The sequence below is a fragment of the Odocoileus virginianus genome, chromosome 17, assembly GCF_023699985.2.
Source record: "Odocoileus virginianus isolate 20LAN1187 ecotype Illinois chromosome 17, Ovbor_1.2, whole genome shotgun sequence".
NCBI lineage: Eukaryota > Metazoa > Chordata > Mammalia > Artiodactyla > Cervidae > Odocoileus > Odocoileus virginianus.
In genome coordinates this window covers 33878079-33894275 of record NC_069690.1, presented here as the reverse complement: position 1 = coordinate 33894275, position 16197 = coordinate 33878079, and the positions used below count along the sequence as shown (strand labels likewise).

Here is a 16197-nt window from a genome sequence, read left to right as displayed (position 1 = left end):
CAAGTATGACACTACTACCAACATTTCAATAAAATGTATCAGCTACAGTATATTGAAGTGTCCAAGATTCCACTTAGGCTGGTTCAGACAGCAGGCCACTGACTAAGGGCTTAACACCTGTACTTTCAAGAAAGAAAAGTTAGCAAACGAATGAATTTGGCTTTAATTTATATTTCTACCACTGAATTAACAGGCTTGGCCTTGATCAAGATCCTTTATTGGCCACAAATGAATTAAAATTTATTTTGATTTCCACAGCAAGAACTCAAGCTCAGTTTTGTTCACATGCTATTATTTAACAGGAAAGCCCTAAGTTAACAATATGTTAAGTGTACACAAAACTTCACTCATTAACTTTCTAAATTCTTTTCTTCTTATACACGGTCAGTAGCAGATAGTACCTTTAAATATAAATTAAAACTTTTGGGTTAAATAAGTATTGAAGAGAATTAAGCACAAATAATTGAATCAAAAGGAATTAAATCAAAAGGAAAGAATTTATCATTAGATACATTTTAAACATAACTCTCAATTACTTCAAATGTCTGTGACAATCTACTTGTTAAAAAGAACATCTTGCAAAAAATAATTTCAGTCCACAATACTACACTGCTAATAGTTCCTTCTTTGTTTTTGTGATTTTATATTCGTGACCAAACAAAACTAGATCTTTCCTCTTCTCAATTATTAAGTCAAATCACAAAAATTTAGGTAACATACAATGGATGGTTTCTATGAGGCTGAACCATATGATTTTGCTAATATCCAACTATTTTTGATACACAAAACAAGTAATTTTATATGGTTCAACTTAATATGAAAATTGGATGAGACTCACACCTTCCCATTTAAAATAATTTCAACTTGAAATGTCTTTAAAGGAAACCTTTATTTATAAAACTTAAGGTTATGTAACTATTAGTAAGTACAATAATTAACAAAAAAGAAACATTTCCATTATGACGTATAAAATAAAGACCTTTTAAGGATAAGATGTTTAGAAAATGCTACTGTGCCTTCAGATTTAAACGATGATTAAGCATTTCAATACAAACAGAAAATTCCATACTCACATGTTTAAAGCAGGTAACTGGAGCTGCTATAAAGCTATTGCTATTGATGTAGTTACCCCAGTTGAAACCTTCTGTGGAGACTGCTGCTGAAATAAAATAAGTTTAGATATATTGGAGTTCTCAGATCTTTTATTTGTAAGAAGGTTATTACTTTATAATTGAAATGACACATATTTATCACCTCTAAATTAAGTTTTTTCCTATAAAGCAAAACTTCTGTAAATAAATATGAACTTTAGCATATATCATATTTGCACACAAACGGTTTAACTTTTCTACACACAAGATATGCTCCTTGGGAAGTGAGGCAAGAGCTCTCCAATTATAAGGAACAAAGAATAACTGAAAGAAGATATGTTCAGGATAACAAACACTGTTCTGACTGCTCCTGTGGTTTATTCCCATGTAGCTCTAACTGCACACTTCACTGAAATTTCTATCCAGTATCTACCACCTAATACTTTCACTATCGTTCTTTACTGTCTGACTCCCTACTTACTGCCTTGCTTTCGCACTCCTGTTAAGAATCTTTTTGTTAGAAAAGATCCTTTCCTCAATCTCCTTCTCTTGTTACTCTCTTCTCTCCAATCCCTTTGAAGCCTAATAAATGTCATATTTCTTTGCCTTATCACCACAACGTTTCCCACTGTCCACAGCCAGAGAATCAATGCATAAAAAATAAATAATAAACAAAATAAAAAAGAGTATTATTAAGGAGACTGTCACAAGCACCATAACTTGTAAACACTATACTTTTCTAGGATAATTTACTGAAATGAAAGAAGCCTAGTGTCATTATGTGCAAATAGGGAACAGAAATAGCTTAGTTAACAGAATCCAAAATTAAAATGTTATTAATTAAAACTAGATGAATTAGTATCAAATATTTTACCTCTTGCATTCACCCATATTACCTGATTTAGTCTTTGCTTGATTTTGTAAGGTAGCTTGATACTGAGCATATGCAGCTAGTTTAGCAACTAAAGGTTGTTTCTGAAGAACTTTTGCTTTCTTTGTTGGAGGCTTACCCTAAAACAAGAAAAGTTAAGTAAATAGGATTCTTTATCATTCCCCACCCCCAAATGTGAAAACTGACTTGATTGCATACTACTCATTTTAAGGAAACATTGAGGGTTTAGAAAATTATTAAAGCAGAGGAAACATACAAGAAAATTCACATGAGAAATGTTTTCTGGAATTCTGCTACAATGTAGATATCTAAAATGGGTAGCACAGCTGGCACAGACTTAAATAGCAATATGCAAATTAATATATTAATAGAAAATTATATCCCATAAAATGTTAAAACTATAGGCTGTGGTGGATAACAGATTCCATCTTGTACTAGATAAATCCAGTGGTTATTCACTCATGCAGGTTGCTAAGCATTACTATTTATATAAGAAAAAAATAATTCAATGTTTAAACAGCAAGTGACTGAGGTTTATACCTTTAGCGCTAATGCAAAAGATCAATGACAAAATGATCATGGGCCAAATTCAGTGTGACAAACTGCCATCCATTTGGGTACAGACCATTGCTCAGGATCTTTAGGGACTGTCTATCTGAAATACAGAAATACATCTAAGTGATGTATTTCCTTAATTTGGGGAACTTAAATAATCCTTTCAGTGCTATGTGCTACCTTATTACAATAAGATGAAGAAGACGACAAATGTGATCATTCAAATAAAATATATTACAAAAATCAGCTATGTGATGCCTAGTTGTTTATATGCTACAATAGTAATAACTTAAACGGTTGTTTTGCAGGCATTCCAGTCGTTTTGTAGGCATTCCAGTCATTTTGTAGGCACTGATATACATTTATAGAAAGACAATTTTCTTTTAGTATTATAATTGCTTCCAAAAAGGTTAGTTGGATTAACCAAATACCCTTGGTCAAGGTATCAAAGGGGTTGCAATGAAAAGTACAAACCAAAAATAATGGAAAAATAACACCAAAGGGTAAATCATTCCCTGCCCCCAACACTGAAATTTTCTACCTTGATACTAATTACAAAGAAAACCAGGGAGGAAAATGGCTTCAATTTATATATATATAAAGATATTTATTACATTTATACTTATTTAGAAAAAAGACACAAACAATTCAGTTTATTTTGGATAGTATGCCTTCTCTATTTATAACAGCTGCTCAAATTTTATAGAATGGACAAGCTCACATATTTCTTAAAAATGTGGGGTATAAAATACTAACAGGCTAATAAGATAAAGGTGGAGTATAGTGAATCACAATCAAATGACAGACAAACAGTGAAAGCCATAGAAATAACAGATGTAAGAACAAGGTTTCTGTACCGTTACCTGAAGTCTGGCCAAAATGCTTGCCTTCTTCGAGTTTGACGAGTAACTTCTTGAACATGAAACACTGCAGAAACGCTTTGTTTTAGAGTAAAAAGCATCTCGCACACCAACCATTCCACACATTTCACAGGTAGCTAATTAACAAATAAAAACACTGGTGTTATGATCATAAAACTGATTTTCATCTAACAGTTTAATAATTCCTCCAATTATCTGAAAGTTTTAATTTTTAAAACATTCCTTCAGGCAGATAGAAAATTTCTTCTGTTACTTTAGAAAAATCCAAATAAAAGGTAGGGGAAAGATTAGAATGATGCCATGGCTACAGGCTCCAGAAAAACTGACAATAAAGTCTGGAAAGGCTTTAAAAAGGATCGAAAGACACACAAATGTAAGTTAGATTCAACTAACATTTCCTTGGTGCTCACCTTGTGCCAGACATTACAAGATCTAATGTTTGAAAGGATTATAAATAAAAGATGAAAAGTAGCTGCAGTACAAGTGAAGAGTAATGCAAAGCACAGCACAGGTCTTTAAAGTATTGAGAAGATTGAAACATAAGGGTAACAAAAAGTGAATCTCGAAAGATACACAAGTTGTGGGACTGCTGCATTATACAGTAGTCCTATTCTCAAATTTGTGAGGAATCACCATACTGTTTTCAATAGTGGCTGTACCAGTTTACATTACCACCAAGAGTATTTGAGTTTTCCTTTCTCCACATCCTCCTCAACATTTGCTATCTCTTGTCTTTTTGACACAAGCCATCCTAACAGGTAATGAGGTGATATCTCAATGTGGTTTTCATCTTCATTTCCCTGATGATTAGTGACGCTGAGCACCTTTTCATATATTTATTGGCCATCTGTAGGTCTTCTTTGGAAAAAAATATCTATTCAGGTGCTTTGCCCATTTTTAAATTACATTATTTGCTTTTTCTGCACTATTGAGTTGTACACATTCTTCATGTATTTTGGATATTAACACCTTATCAGATATATAGTTTACAAATATTTTCTCCCATCCTGTAGGCTGTCTTTTCAATATATTATTTCCTTTGCTGAAAAGAACTTTTTTAATTTGTTGTAATCTCACTGTGTATTTTAGCTTTTATTAGCTGTGCTTCTAGTGTCTTATCCAATAAACCAATGTCAAGATGAAAGTCAAGGAGCGTTTTCCCATGTCTTCTTCTAGGGGTTTTATTGTTTCAGGTCTCACATTTAAGGTTTTACACCATTTCAAGTTAATTTTTCTACGTGGTTTAAGATAGGTCCAGCTTTTCTTCTGCATGTGGATATCTAACTTCCCAACACCATTCACTAAAAACTGTCCTTTCCCTGTCATATGTTCTTGGTGCCCTTATCAGAAATTAGTCGACTGCAGCCCAGTGTATCAGAAAGGTATCTGACCTCCCACATTCACTGAAGCATTGTTAACAATAACCAAGTTAGAGAAACGTATTAGATGCCTTCTGATGAATGAGAGGATAAAAAAACAAGTTATACATAAATGTATATGTAAATGCATATGTATATGTAAAGTAGATACTATCCATTATAATAGAGTATTATTCAGCCAATAAAGAAGGAAATCTTGTCATTTCTGACAAGGATAAAACTGGAGGGGATTATGCTAAGTGAAATAAGCCAAAATGAGAAAGACAAATATTGTATAGTATTACTTACATGGAATTGAAAAAAAAAAAAAAAAAGCCTATTTCATAGAATGGTGGTTGCCAAGGGTTGAGAAGAGGGAGAAATGGTGAGATGAAGGCCAAAGGGTACAAATTTTCAGTTATAAAAAGAAAAAGTTGTGATCTAATATACAGCATGGTGACTGTAGTTAATAACACTACTGTATTATACACTTGAAACTTGCTGAGTAGATCTTGTGCTCACATGACACACACAGAGAATTAACTTTTGGGGACTTCCCTGGTGGTCCAGTGGTTAAGACTCCACATTCGCAATGCAGGGAGCCTGGGTTTGATCCCTGGTCAGGGAATTAAGAGTCCGCGTGCCACAACTAAGACACAGAACAGTTGAATAAATAAAAAGTTAACTTGGTGAGGTGATGGATGTGTTAATTATCTTGATCTTGGTAATCATTCCACTAGGTACATGGGTATCAAATCACATTTATACATTTAAACATATACAACTGTATTTCTCAATTATTCCTCAATAAAGTTGGGGGGAAAAAAGATAACATAGCAAACAACTACTTCAATGGGTTTAAATCTCCACCTAAACAGTTACAACTGGAGGGACTTACAGTTTAACCAGTACTTATAAATTATAAGAAATCATGGAAAAATGTAAGGTACCAGAGGATGAGAGATAAAGGGGGTCTAATGCGGAAAAAAGCCTGAATGATTTCCTGTTGTAAAAATTCTAGAACAGATTAAAAGGTTTGTGGATCACGTAGGTTAAAAAAAATGCAATCCCAAGGGGATAGTATGTCTTTGCCAAGAATTGAACATGTCAAACTAGAACTCCCATGACTAGGATGTAAGCTCCACCAGGGACTTTATTCTATATTATTCCTATCTGTATCTTTAAAACAGAATCCGGCACATATAAAGCTCCCTCTTGTGACAGATTACCACATTAGTATGTTATAACTAAACCATGGTAAGATGTATATTAATAGGAGTTAACACATTTGATAAAATCTCTCATGTAGCTCTGTCAATTAAGGATTAATTCAAGCTAAAGTAGAAAAGATCTAGGTAGCTATTAACTGGTTGGATGACCACACCTACTGGGTCCTGATAAATGAAGTTAAGTTCTTTGATATGGTGTGAATGATTGTGTACCAGGCCCTTCGATGCTTAACTTTTAATCAAAATATTAGAATATAATCTATAAGGCATAATCATCAAATCTGCAAATGACAATCAGAAGACACTGCATTCAACATTAGATGACCAAATTAGGAATATGCTTAAATGGATCGCTTCTCGGCCTTTTGGCTAAGATCAAGTGTAGGAATATGCTTAAATGGAAACACAGTGTCCTGAAGAAAAGAGATAAAAGTTGAACAACCTCTGATCTAATCACACAAGGTAACCAACTATTTGCCTGAGGTCTTTTCCAGGATAATCCTAAAACCAGGAGGGTATCAGGCAAATCAGGACAAGTTGCCAACCTACTACCACACAATCTGAAATATCTCCAGAAGAAAGTAAGCAGGATACTGATGAATTAAAACACTGTGATGTTATGAGAAATGCTTGAAGCAACTAGGTTTACTTAGTATGCCCAAGAGAAACACTAAAAATAAATGTTTTTGTGTGAAGGGAAAAAGGACAAAAGTCAGAGGATAATTGAACCAAGGATAATCTTGGTTCAATATAAAGAATATTCTGGTAATTAGAGATACATTATCACTGAAGTGTTAAAACAGAAAACTTAAAAGGAATTGTTAGAGAGAAGGGAGACTTACCTTGAAAGTTTCTCTCAATTCTGGAAGTCTATTATCTTACACACTTCGAATTACATAGGGATTTATTATTTAATTACAGAATTTAAGTCTCATCAAGTTTCTCAACAGCTTTTTTTTTTCATTTTGTTCTACTTGTCAATAAAGAGATCTAACACAAACCCAGTGATCTTATCTAGAACTGTAAGTTTCAGATTCTGTTTCTTTACTGTTCTTTAAAAATTTTAAGGGAAATGATAGGAGAAATGGAATCAAAACATACCCTCAAATATAGAGGTATGATAAAGGTGAAGGCAGTTCACCTGAGCTGAAGTATACGCTGTATACTCACCCATGCCAGATTTACCATCTGGGTATGTGTACACTTGGCCATTGTTTTTGATAATGGGGAGATTAGAAGGTAAAGGAGCAACTTCCTCTTCACTCTCCTCAGAGCTGGAGCTGCTACTTGTGTCCTCACTGCAGCTGTCATAACCGTCAAACATCCCGAATGAGTCTCCTCTGTTCCCTTCGGATCGTGAAGAATGTTCAGTCTTCAAAGCAGAAGAAATCAGTAACTATGATATAGCACCCATGTACACCACCCAAAAGACCTTAGTTCAAATTGTGATAAATGAGGTTTGCAAAATGAAAATCTAAATGTCTGTGTCAAAGTAGAGCCCTTCCCCATGAGGCATAAACCTATTAACTACCATGTTAGCTAAAAGGAATAATAATGATGGAACAAACACTGAATGGGAGTCAGAAGATGTAACTTAAGTTCTGCCATAAACTAGATGAGACTTCTCTACAAAAATGTGATCAGATGATTTTTTTAAACTTTAGTGAAATACTCGTAACAAATAGATGGTTTCTTAATTTGCCTTTTATCTCTAAAATTTTAAATTTTTATTTTAATTTAGAGCATCCAGGAAATAGATGCTTTTAAAAATCACTAGGAGTTCTGCAGAGACTGAAAACTTTAAATTTAGGGGAGACAATTTTTAGATATTAGCTATTTCAAAAACTATAGAAGATAGCATTTCTACATGTAACACTATTTCATTTTTTCTTTAACATAAATGGTTAGACATAACCCAATTACCTCCATCTAAACACTATGCCCTTTAAAAAAAACAAGCACAAAGATACTATGTATCACATTCAGCAAATGCTACTCATATGTTCCTCCAAAAGATATTCCCTTACTCAAGCCACCAAAAAATCCCCAAGCTAATACCTACCACCACCCCAACTGTTCCTGAAATCAATTCCAAAACTTCAAATTCAGTGATAAGAAAGTTAACAAAGCAGGAAATAACAAAGAGAAAAAAAAATGGAATATTTGAAATGGAAAAAAAAAAAAAACAAACAAACCCCAAACCATCAATAAACATACATTGAGTTATAGCAGAGTCAAAATTGTCAACCAAAAAATCTTTAGAGTCTGGTACCTATCTTATTCTTTTGCCCAGTTATAAGTTTCTTGGTATCATCTTACACTTTATGCACAATTTCTTTCCTGGCTAGTTTAAAGTCTTAACGTGACCAGTAACAAAGCTGAAATTTATTTCCAAAGCTTGACAAGATAAAACCATGGAAATGCATCTCTTAGTTTTACTAAACAAACTATCATTTTCAGATATGCTAGTATTAAACAGTTTCACTGAGGAGGGGAACTGATTTTCCACTTGTATTATGTGTAACTATGAAAGCAAAAGAAGTAGTTTTTCAATCCATAAAATGGAAATAATATACACTCAAATGAATACAATCTTAAGAAGTCATCCCATTGGGAGGCTCTACAAATGTTCTAGAAATATTGCCACATTAAAAAAAAAACTATTCATCTTTCAGAACTCTCTTTTAGACCCAATTTAAAAAAGAAAAGTTGACTGTAGCCACTTTAGAATTATTCTCCTAATCTCCCACTATTGTTTTCCCTAGCCTGATTATTCAGCAGATTTGGTTCTGAAAAGTTTAGTTATTTCTATAAATCACATGTATCTTCAAAGAATCAAAATCTGCTACCACCAGAAGATTTAAAAAAAAAAAAATAAGACTCTGAAGGCAATTCAAAAGGAAAAGTCTAACAATATAGGTAATACTGGTAAACTGGTAGGGAATAGGATAATCCTTGTGTGTATCAAGTGTGGGGCTAATAACACAAAATTATGACAGACCCAGGTTTGCGATTCAGCTTTGCCATTTACGAACTATGAACCTGGGCAAGTGATGAGTTTCTTTCTCTTATTCATTTAGCATTCAGCAAGCATTTGTTTCTCAGAGAGGCTAAAGAAAGATTAATGATTCTCGTAAAGTTTACAGCAGACGAATCCACAGTTGGGAAAGATTCAAGCAAGGCCATGTGACAATACAAGGCATGTGAAAAGGACAAGGCAAGGGTAGTCAAATGAGATTGAGGAAGGATCCTGAGCACAAAAAAGGCAGCCACTTGAATATCTTGCTTGAAAATTTAACTCAGATGACCATTACATCTACTACTGTGGTCAGGAATCCCTTAGAAGAAATGGAATAGCCATCATTGTCAACAAGGGAGTGCAAAATGTAGTACTTGGATGCAATCTGAAAAACGACAGAATGATCTCTGTTGGTTTCCAAGGAAAACCATTCAATATGATGGTAATATAAGTCTACACCCAGACCAGTAACGCTGAAGAAGCTGAAGTTGCATGGTTCTATGAAGACCTACAAGACCTTTTAGAACTAACACCCCAAAAAGATGTCCTTTTCATTACAGGGGACTGGAATGCAAAAGTAGGAAGTCAAGAAACACCTGGAGTAACAGGCAAATTTGGCCTTGGGAGTATAAAATGAAGCAGGGCAAAGGCTAATTAGAGTTTTGCCAAGAGAACGCACTGGTCATAGCAAACACCCTCTTCCAACAACAAAAGACAAGACTCTACACATGGACATCACCAGATAGCCAACACCGAAATCAGACTGATTATATTCTTTGCAGCCAAAGATGGAGAAGCTCTATACAGTCAGCAAAAACAAGACCAGGAGTTTAGTGGCTCAGATCATGAACTCCTTATTGCCAAATTCAGACTTAAATTGAAGAAAGTGGGGAAAACCACTAGTTCATTCAGGTATGACCTAAATCAAATCCCTTATGATTATACAGTAGAAGTGAGAAACAGATTTAAAGGACTAGATCTGATAGAGTGCTTGATGAACTATGGACAGAGGTTAGTGACATTGTTCAGGAGGCAGGGATCGAGACCATTCCCAAGAAAAAGAAATGCAAAAAAGCAAAATGGCTGTCTGAGGAGGCCTTACAAATAGCTGTGAAAAGAAGAAAAGTGAAAAGCAAAGGAGATAAGGAAAGATACACCCATCTGAATGCAGAGTTCCAAGGAATAGCAAGAAGAGATAAGAAAGCCTTCCTCAGTGATTAGTGCCAAGAAATAAAGGAAAATAATAGAATGGGAAAGACTAGAGATCTCTTCTAGAAAATTAGAGACATCAAGGGAACATTTCATGCAAAGACGGGCTCAATAAAGAACAAAAATGGCATGGACCTAACAGAAGCAGAAGATATTAAGAAGAAGGGGCAAGAATACAGAAGAACTATACAAAAAAGACCTTCACGACCCAGATAATCAAGATTGTGTGATCACTCACCTTGAGTCAGACATCCTGCAATGCGAAGTCAAGTGGGCCTTAGGAAGCATCACTACGAACAAAGCTAGTAGAGGTAATGGAATTCCAGTTGAGCTATTTCAAATCCTAAAAGATGATATTGTGAAAGTGCTGCACTCAACATGCCAGCAAGTTTAGAAAGCTCAGCAGTGGCCATGGGACTGGTAAAGGTCAGTTTTCATCCCAATCCCAAAGAAAGGCAATGCCAAAGAATGCTCAAACTACCACACAATTACACTCATCTCACACGCTAGCAAAGAAATGTTCAAAATTCTCCAAGCCATACTTCAGCAATATGTGAACCGTGAACTTCCAGATGTTCAAGCTGGTTTTAGAAAAGGCAGAGGACCCAGAGATCAAATTGCCAACATCTGCTGGATCATCAAAAAAGCAAGTGAGTTCCAGAAAAACATCTATTTCTGCTTTATTGACTATGCCAAAGCCTTTGACTGGGTGGATCACAATAAACTGTGGAAAATTCTGAAAGAGATGGGAATACAAGACCACCTGACCTGCCTCTTGAGAAATCTGTATGCAGATTAAGAAGCAACAGTTAGAACTGGACATGGAACAACAGACTGGTTCCAGATAGGGAAAGGAGTACATCAAGGCTGTATATTGTCACCCTGCTTATTTAACTTATATGCAGAGTACCTCATGAGAAATGCTTGGCTGGATGAAGCACAAGCTGGAATCCAGACTGCAGTGAGAAATAAAAACCTAAGATATCCAGATGACACCACCCTTATGGCAGAAAGTGAAGAACAACTAAAGAGCCTCTTGATGAAAGTGAAAGAGGAGAGTTGGCTTAAAGCTCAACAATCAGAAAACTAAGATCACTTCATGGCAAATAGATGGGGAAACAGTGGACACAGTGGCAGACTATTTTTGGGGGCTCCAAAATCATTGTTCATGGTGACTACAGCCATGAAATTAAAAGACACTTACGCCTTGGAAGGAAAGCTATGACCAACCTAGACAGCATATTAAAAAGCAGAGACATTACTTTGCCAACAAAGGTCCGTCTAGTCAAGGCTGTGGTTTTTCCAGTAGTCATGTATGGATGTGAGAGTTGAACTATAAAGAAATCTGAGCACCAAAGAATTGAAGCTTTTGAACTGTGGTGTTGGAGAAGACTCTTGGAGAGTCCCTTGGACTGCTAGGAGATCCAACCAGTCCATCCTAAAGGACATGAGTCCTGGTGTTCATTCAAAGGACTCATGTTGAAGCTGAAACTCCAGTACTTTGGCCACCTGATGCTAAGAGCTGACTCATTTGAAAAGACCCTGATGCTGGGAAAGATTGAGGGCAGGTGGAGAAGGTGACAACAGAAGATGAGATGGTCGGATGGCATCACCAACTCAGTGGACATGAGTTTGTGTGGACTCTGGGAGTTGGTGATGGATAGGGAGGCCTCGCGTGCTGCAGTCCATGGTGTTGCAAAGAGTCGGACACGACTGAGCAACTAAACTGAACTGCACCGAAATGTCTGGTGTGGAATATTCTAGGCAAAGGAAAAGACAAGACAAAGGCTTTAGGACTGGCATGTACTTGATACATTGAAAGGTCAGGGTAGCTGATACCTAGTCGGAGATGGCGTCAGAGGAGGATGCTACAGTCAGATTACCAGAGCCCTTGAAGGCCAGAGTAAAAGTTTGACATATTTTTTTTTTTCCTGAGGGCAACATAAAGACACTATGAAATATTTTCCACAATGCCTGGAATATACATTTAGTAAAAACTGGCTACAATTCTAAGTTGTAATAAATTCATACACCCTAACTCCATGCAGAGATTATCTTGTACACCCATAGTTTTCATATAAACTTGTTGTCCACTTTATAGTCAGCTTGGTTAGCAGCTAACATTTACTGACCTTTTAGAGTCAATAGAGAGTATCTTATCCTGACTCAACTTGTTAAGATAATATAAACCTAAAATTTCAGAGAGTCAAACATTTTAGTTTTAATAACTATAGGCTGTTAACATTTTTCAAAAAAAGATTGATCAAACATATTTAGGAAATTTTCCTTACTTCAAAGCCCTCTTCGAACCCTTAACACACTGCGAACATGACAATAATTTAAGAGGAATATACAGTCTGCAGCCCTTTCCAAAGCATCTTAAGGACTACTGTTCTAGACATATACTCTAATCTCTTCCATTCACCCTGCAAACACAGAATATGTCATCCAAGCAACACAAGTGGAATATGACCAGTGTTTATGTGATTATATTTACTGCTCCTCAGCCCAGTCACTGGATTGAACCTGGGCCACAGCAGTGAAAGTCTGAAATCCTAACCACTAGGCCACCAGGAAACTCTTTGTGTTCCATTTTGGTATAACTTTTCCTGGAGTTAGCAATTGTCTCATTCTTTTTTCATTTAATCACTATTCAAAGTATCTATTGCCTTTTTCTAAATCCTTCAACTGTCAAAGGTTCATTTTTATCCTGGAGCCACCTTCGTCCATCCTCCTCCAATATAGTATGGTTGCTTTCTAGACCTCCGGTACAGCTGTCAATCTAAGGATATCCCTTTTACCATTGTCTTCGCAAGTTTTGACAAATACAGCACTCATTAAATGATCACCACAGTCAAGATAAAGAACCTGTCCAGAATCACCCTAAGTTTCTTCATGCTGCTTTGTAGATTCTTTCCCTCCCTTGGCCCCACCTGTTCCCCCAAGTAGTTTGCTACTGCTGCTGCTGCTAAGTCACGTCAGTCGTGTCCAACTCTGTATGACCTCATAGACAGCAGCCCACCAGGCTCCTCTGTCCCTGGGATTTTCCAGGCAAGAATACTGGAGTGGGCTGCCATTTCCTCCTCAAGTGCATGAAAGTGAAAAGTGAAAGTGAAGTTGCTCAGTCATGTCTGACTCTTCACAACCCCATGGACTGTAGCCCACCAGGCTCCTCTGTCCATGGGATTTCCCAGGCAAGAGTACTGGAGTGGGTTGCCATTGCCTTCTCCCCAAGTAGCTTACTGATCTGTTTTCTGTCACTGTACATTAGTTTTTTCAAAGTTTTAAATATAAATGAAATCATACAACTTTTTTGGGGGGGAGGGGGTATGGTTTTCACTCAGCATATGATTATGAAATTTGTCCCTGTTGTGAGTATCAGTATTTATTTTTTATCACAAAGTAGCAAGATCAAATTATTGTGTGGACATATTAAAATGTATTTATTCAGTTCAGTTGCTCAGTTGTTTCCGACTCTTTGCGACCCCATGGACTGCAGCACGCCAGGCTTCCCTGTCCATCACCAACTCCCAGAGCTTACTCAAACTCATGTCCATTGAGTTGGTGACGCCATCCAACCATCTCAACCTCTGTCGTCCCCTTTTCCTCCCGCCTTCAATCTTTCCCAGCATCAGGGTCTTTTCAAATGAGTCAGTTCTTCATATTAGGTGGCCAAAGTACTGGAGTTTCAGCTTCAGCATCAGTCCTTTCAATGAATATTCAGGACTGATTTCCTTTAGGATGGACTGGTTGTACCTTCTTGCAGTCAAGGGACTCTCAAGAGTTTTCTCCAACACCATAGTTCAAAAGCATCAATTCTTCGGCGCTCAGCTTTCTTTATAGTTCAACTCTCACATCCATACATGACTACTGGAAAAACCATAGCCTTGACTAGATGGACTTGGTTGGCAAAGTAATGTCTCTGCTTTTTAATATGCTGTCTAGGTTGGTAATAGCTTTTCTTCCAAGGATCAAGTGTCTTTTTAATTTCATGGCTGCAGTCACAATCTGCAGTGATTTTGAAGTCCAAGAAAATAGTTTCTCACTGTTTCCCCATCTACTTGTCATGAAGTGATGGGACTGGATGCCATGATCTTAGTTTTCTCAATACTGAGTTTTAAGCGAACTTTTTCATTCTTCTCTTTCACTTTCATCAAGAGGTTCTTTAGTTGTTCTTCACTTTCTGCCATAAGGGTGGTGTCATCTGCATATCTGAGGTTACTGCTATTTCTCCCGGCAATCTTGATTCCAGCTTGTGCTTTTTGCATGATGTACTATGCATATAAGTTAAATAAGCAGGGTGACAATATACAGCCTTGACATACTCCTTTCCAGATTTGGAACCAATCTGTAGTTTCATGTCCAGTTCTAACTGCTGCTTCTTGACCTGCAATATGATATATCCGGAGGCAGGTCAAGTGGTCTGGTATTCCCATCTCTTTAAGGATTTTCCAGTTTGTTGCGATCCACACAGTCAAAGGCTTTGGCGTACTCAATAAAGCAGTAGTAGATGTTTTTCTGGAACTCTACTGCTTTTTCCATGATCCAACGGATTTTGGCAATTTGATCTCTCATTCCTCTGCTTTTTCTAAATCCAGCTTAAAAATCTGGAAGTTCACAGTTCATGTGCTGTTGAACCATGGCTTGGAGAATTTTGAGCATTAATTTGCTAGCATGTGAGATTAGCGCCAATTGTGAGGTAGTGTGAACATCCTTTGGGATTGGAATGAAAACTGACCTTTCCCAGTCCCATGGCCACTGGTGAGCTTTCTAAACTTGCTGGCATATTGAGTGCAGCACTTTCACAGCATCACCTTTTAGGATTTGAAATAGCTCAACTGGAATTCCATCGCCTCCATCAGCTTTGTCTGTAGTGATGCTTCCTAAGGGCCACTCAATTTCGCATTCCAAGATGCCTGGCTCTAGGTGATCACACCATTATGGTTATCTGGGACATGAAGATCTTTTCTGTATAGTTCTTCTGTGTATTCTTGCCCTCTTTTCTTAATATCTTCTGCTTCTGTTAGGCCCATACCATTCCTGTCCTTTATTGTGCCCTTCTTGGCATGAAATGTTCTCTTGGTATCTCTAATTTTCTATAAGAGATCTTTAGTCTTTCCCATTCTATTATTTTCCTCTATTTCTTTACACTGACCACTGAGGAAGACTTCTTTTTCTCTCCTTGCTATTCTTTGGAACTCTGCATTCAAAGGGTACATCTTTCCTTTTCTCCTTTTCCTTTAGCTTCTCTTCTTTTCTCAGCTATTTGTAAGGCTTCCTCAGGCAACCATTTTGCCTTTCTTTTTCTTGGGGGTGGTCTTGATCACTGCCTCCTGTACAATGTCCTCATGATTAGACTGGGTTTCTACTTTTGGGAAGAAGATCACAGATGTCAAGTGTCCTTTGCTACATGAAGGATATATCCTTCAACATAGTTTATCCCTGTTGATGCTGACCTTGATTACTTGCCAGAGAAATATGTCAGTTCTCTCTACTCTAAAATTACTACTCTCCCCTCCTCCATATTGTACTCTTTGGAAGGAACTATTGTAAATCCATGCTTAAGGAGTTAGGAATTAAGCACCCCCTCCATAAGGGTGGACTATCAACACAAATTATTTGGAATTCACAGAGATTTCCTCTACTTTACTAAGATAAAAATTCCTTCTTTTTGGATTTGAGGTTTTCTTATCATTAGATTCAGACTGTATATTCTCAGTTGAAATACGATACTGATGATACTTTTCTCAGGGAAGCAAATTCAGATTACATGGTGTCTATCTGCCCCTTACTGGTGATAAGTTTGAAGACTTGGTCTTGTTGCCGTCTGGTCCTTCACTCAAGTCTTACTATTTTTCTTAGTCTATAGGAAGATGGGGCTTCCCCTGTGGCTCAGCAGTAAAGAATCTGCCTTTGATGCAGGAGACACAGAGGCATGGGTTCAATCCCTGGGTCGGGAAGAT

At 36.7% G+C, this 16197-nt stretch overlaps 1 protein-coding gene across 23 annotated transcripts in view; it reads right to left on the bottom strand.

Annotated features, from left to right (window-relative positions):
- MBTD1 (mbt domain containing 1) overlaps window positions 1-16197 on the bottom strand; it is a 67824-nt gene that overhangs the window by 33244 nt on the left and 18383 nt on the right. For 20 of the 23 annotated variants that reach the window (XM_020914026.2, XM_070479273.1, XM_020914034.2 and 17 more), the window contains 4 exons: window positions 7177-7378; window positions 3396-3535; window positions 1988-2102; window positions 1074-1159 (listed from right to left, as the gene is read on the bottom strand). In XM_020914026.2, coding sequence (XP_020769685.1) covers window positions 1074-1159; window positions 1988-2102; window positions 3396-3535; window positions 7177-7330 — 495 coding nt within the window. In that variant the 5' untranslated portion in view covers window positions 7331-7378. The remainder of the gene's footprint in view (window positions 1-1073; window positions 1160-1987; window positions 2103-3395; window positions 3536-7176; window positions 7379-16197) is intronic. The other 3 variants (XM_070479269.1, XM_070479270.1, XM_070479271.1) reach the window with 3 other exon arrangements.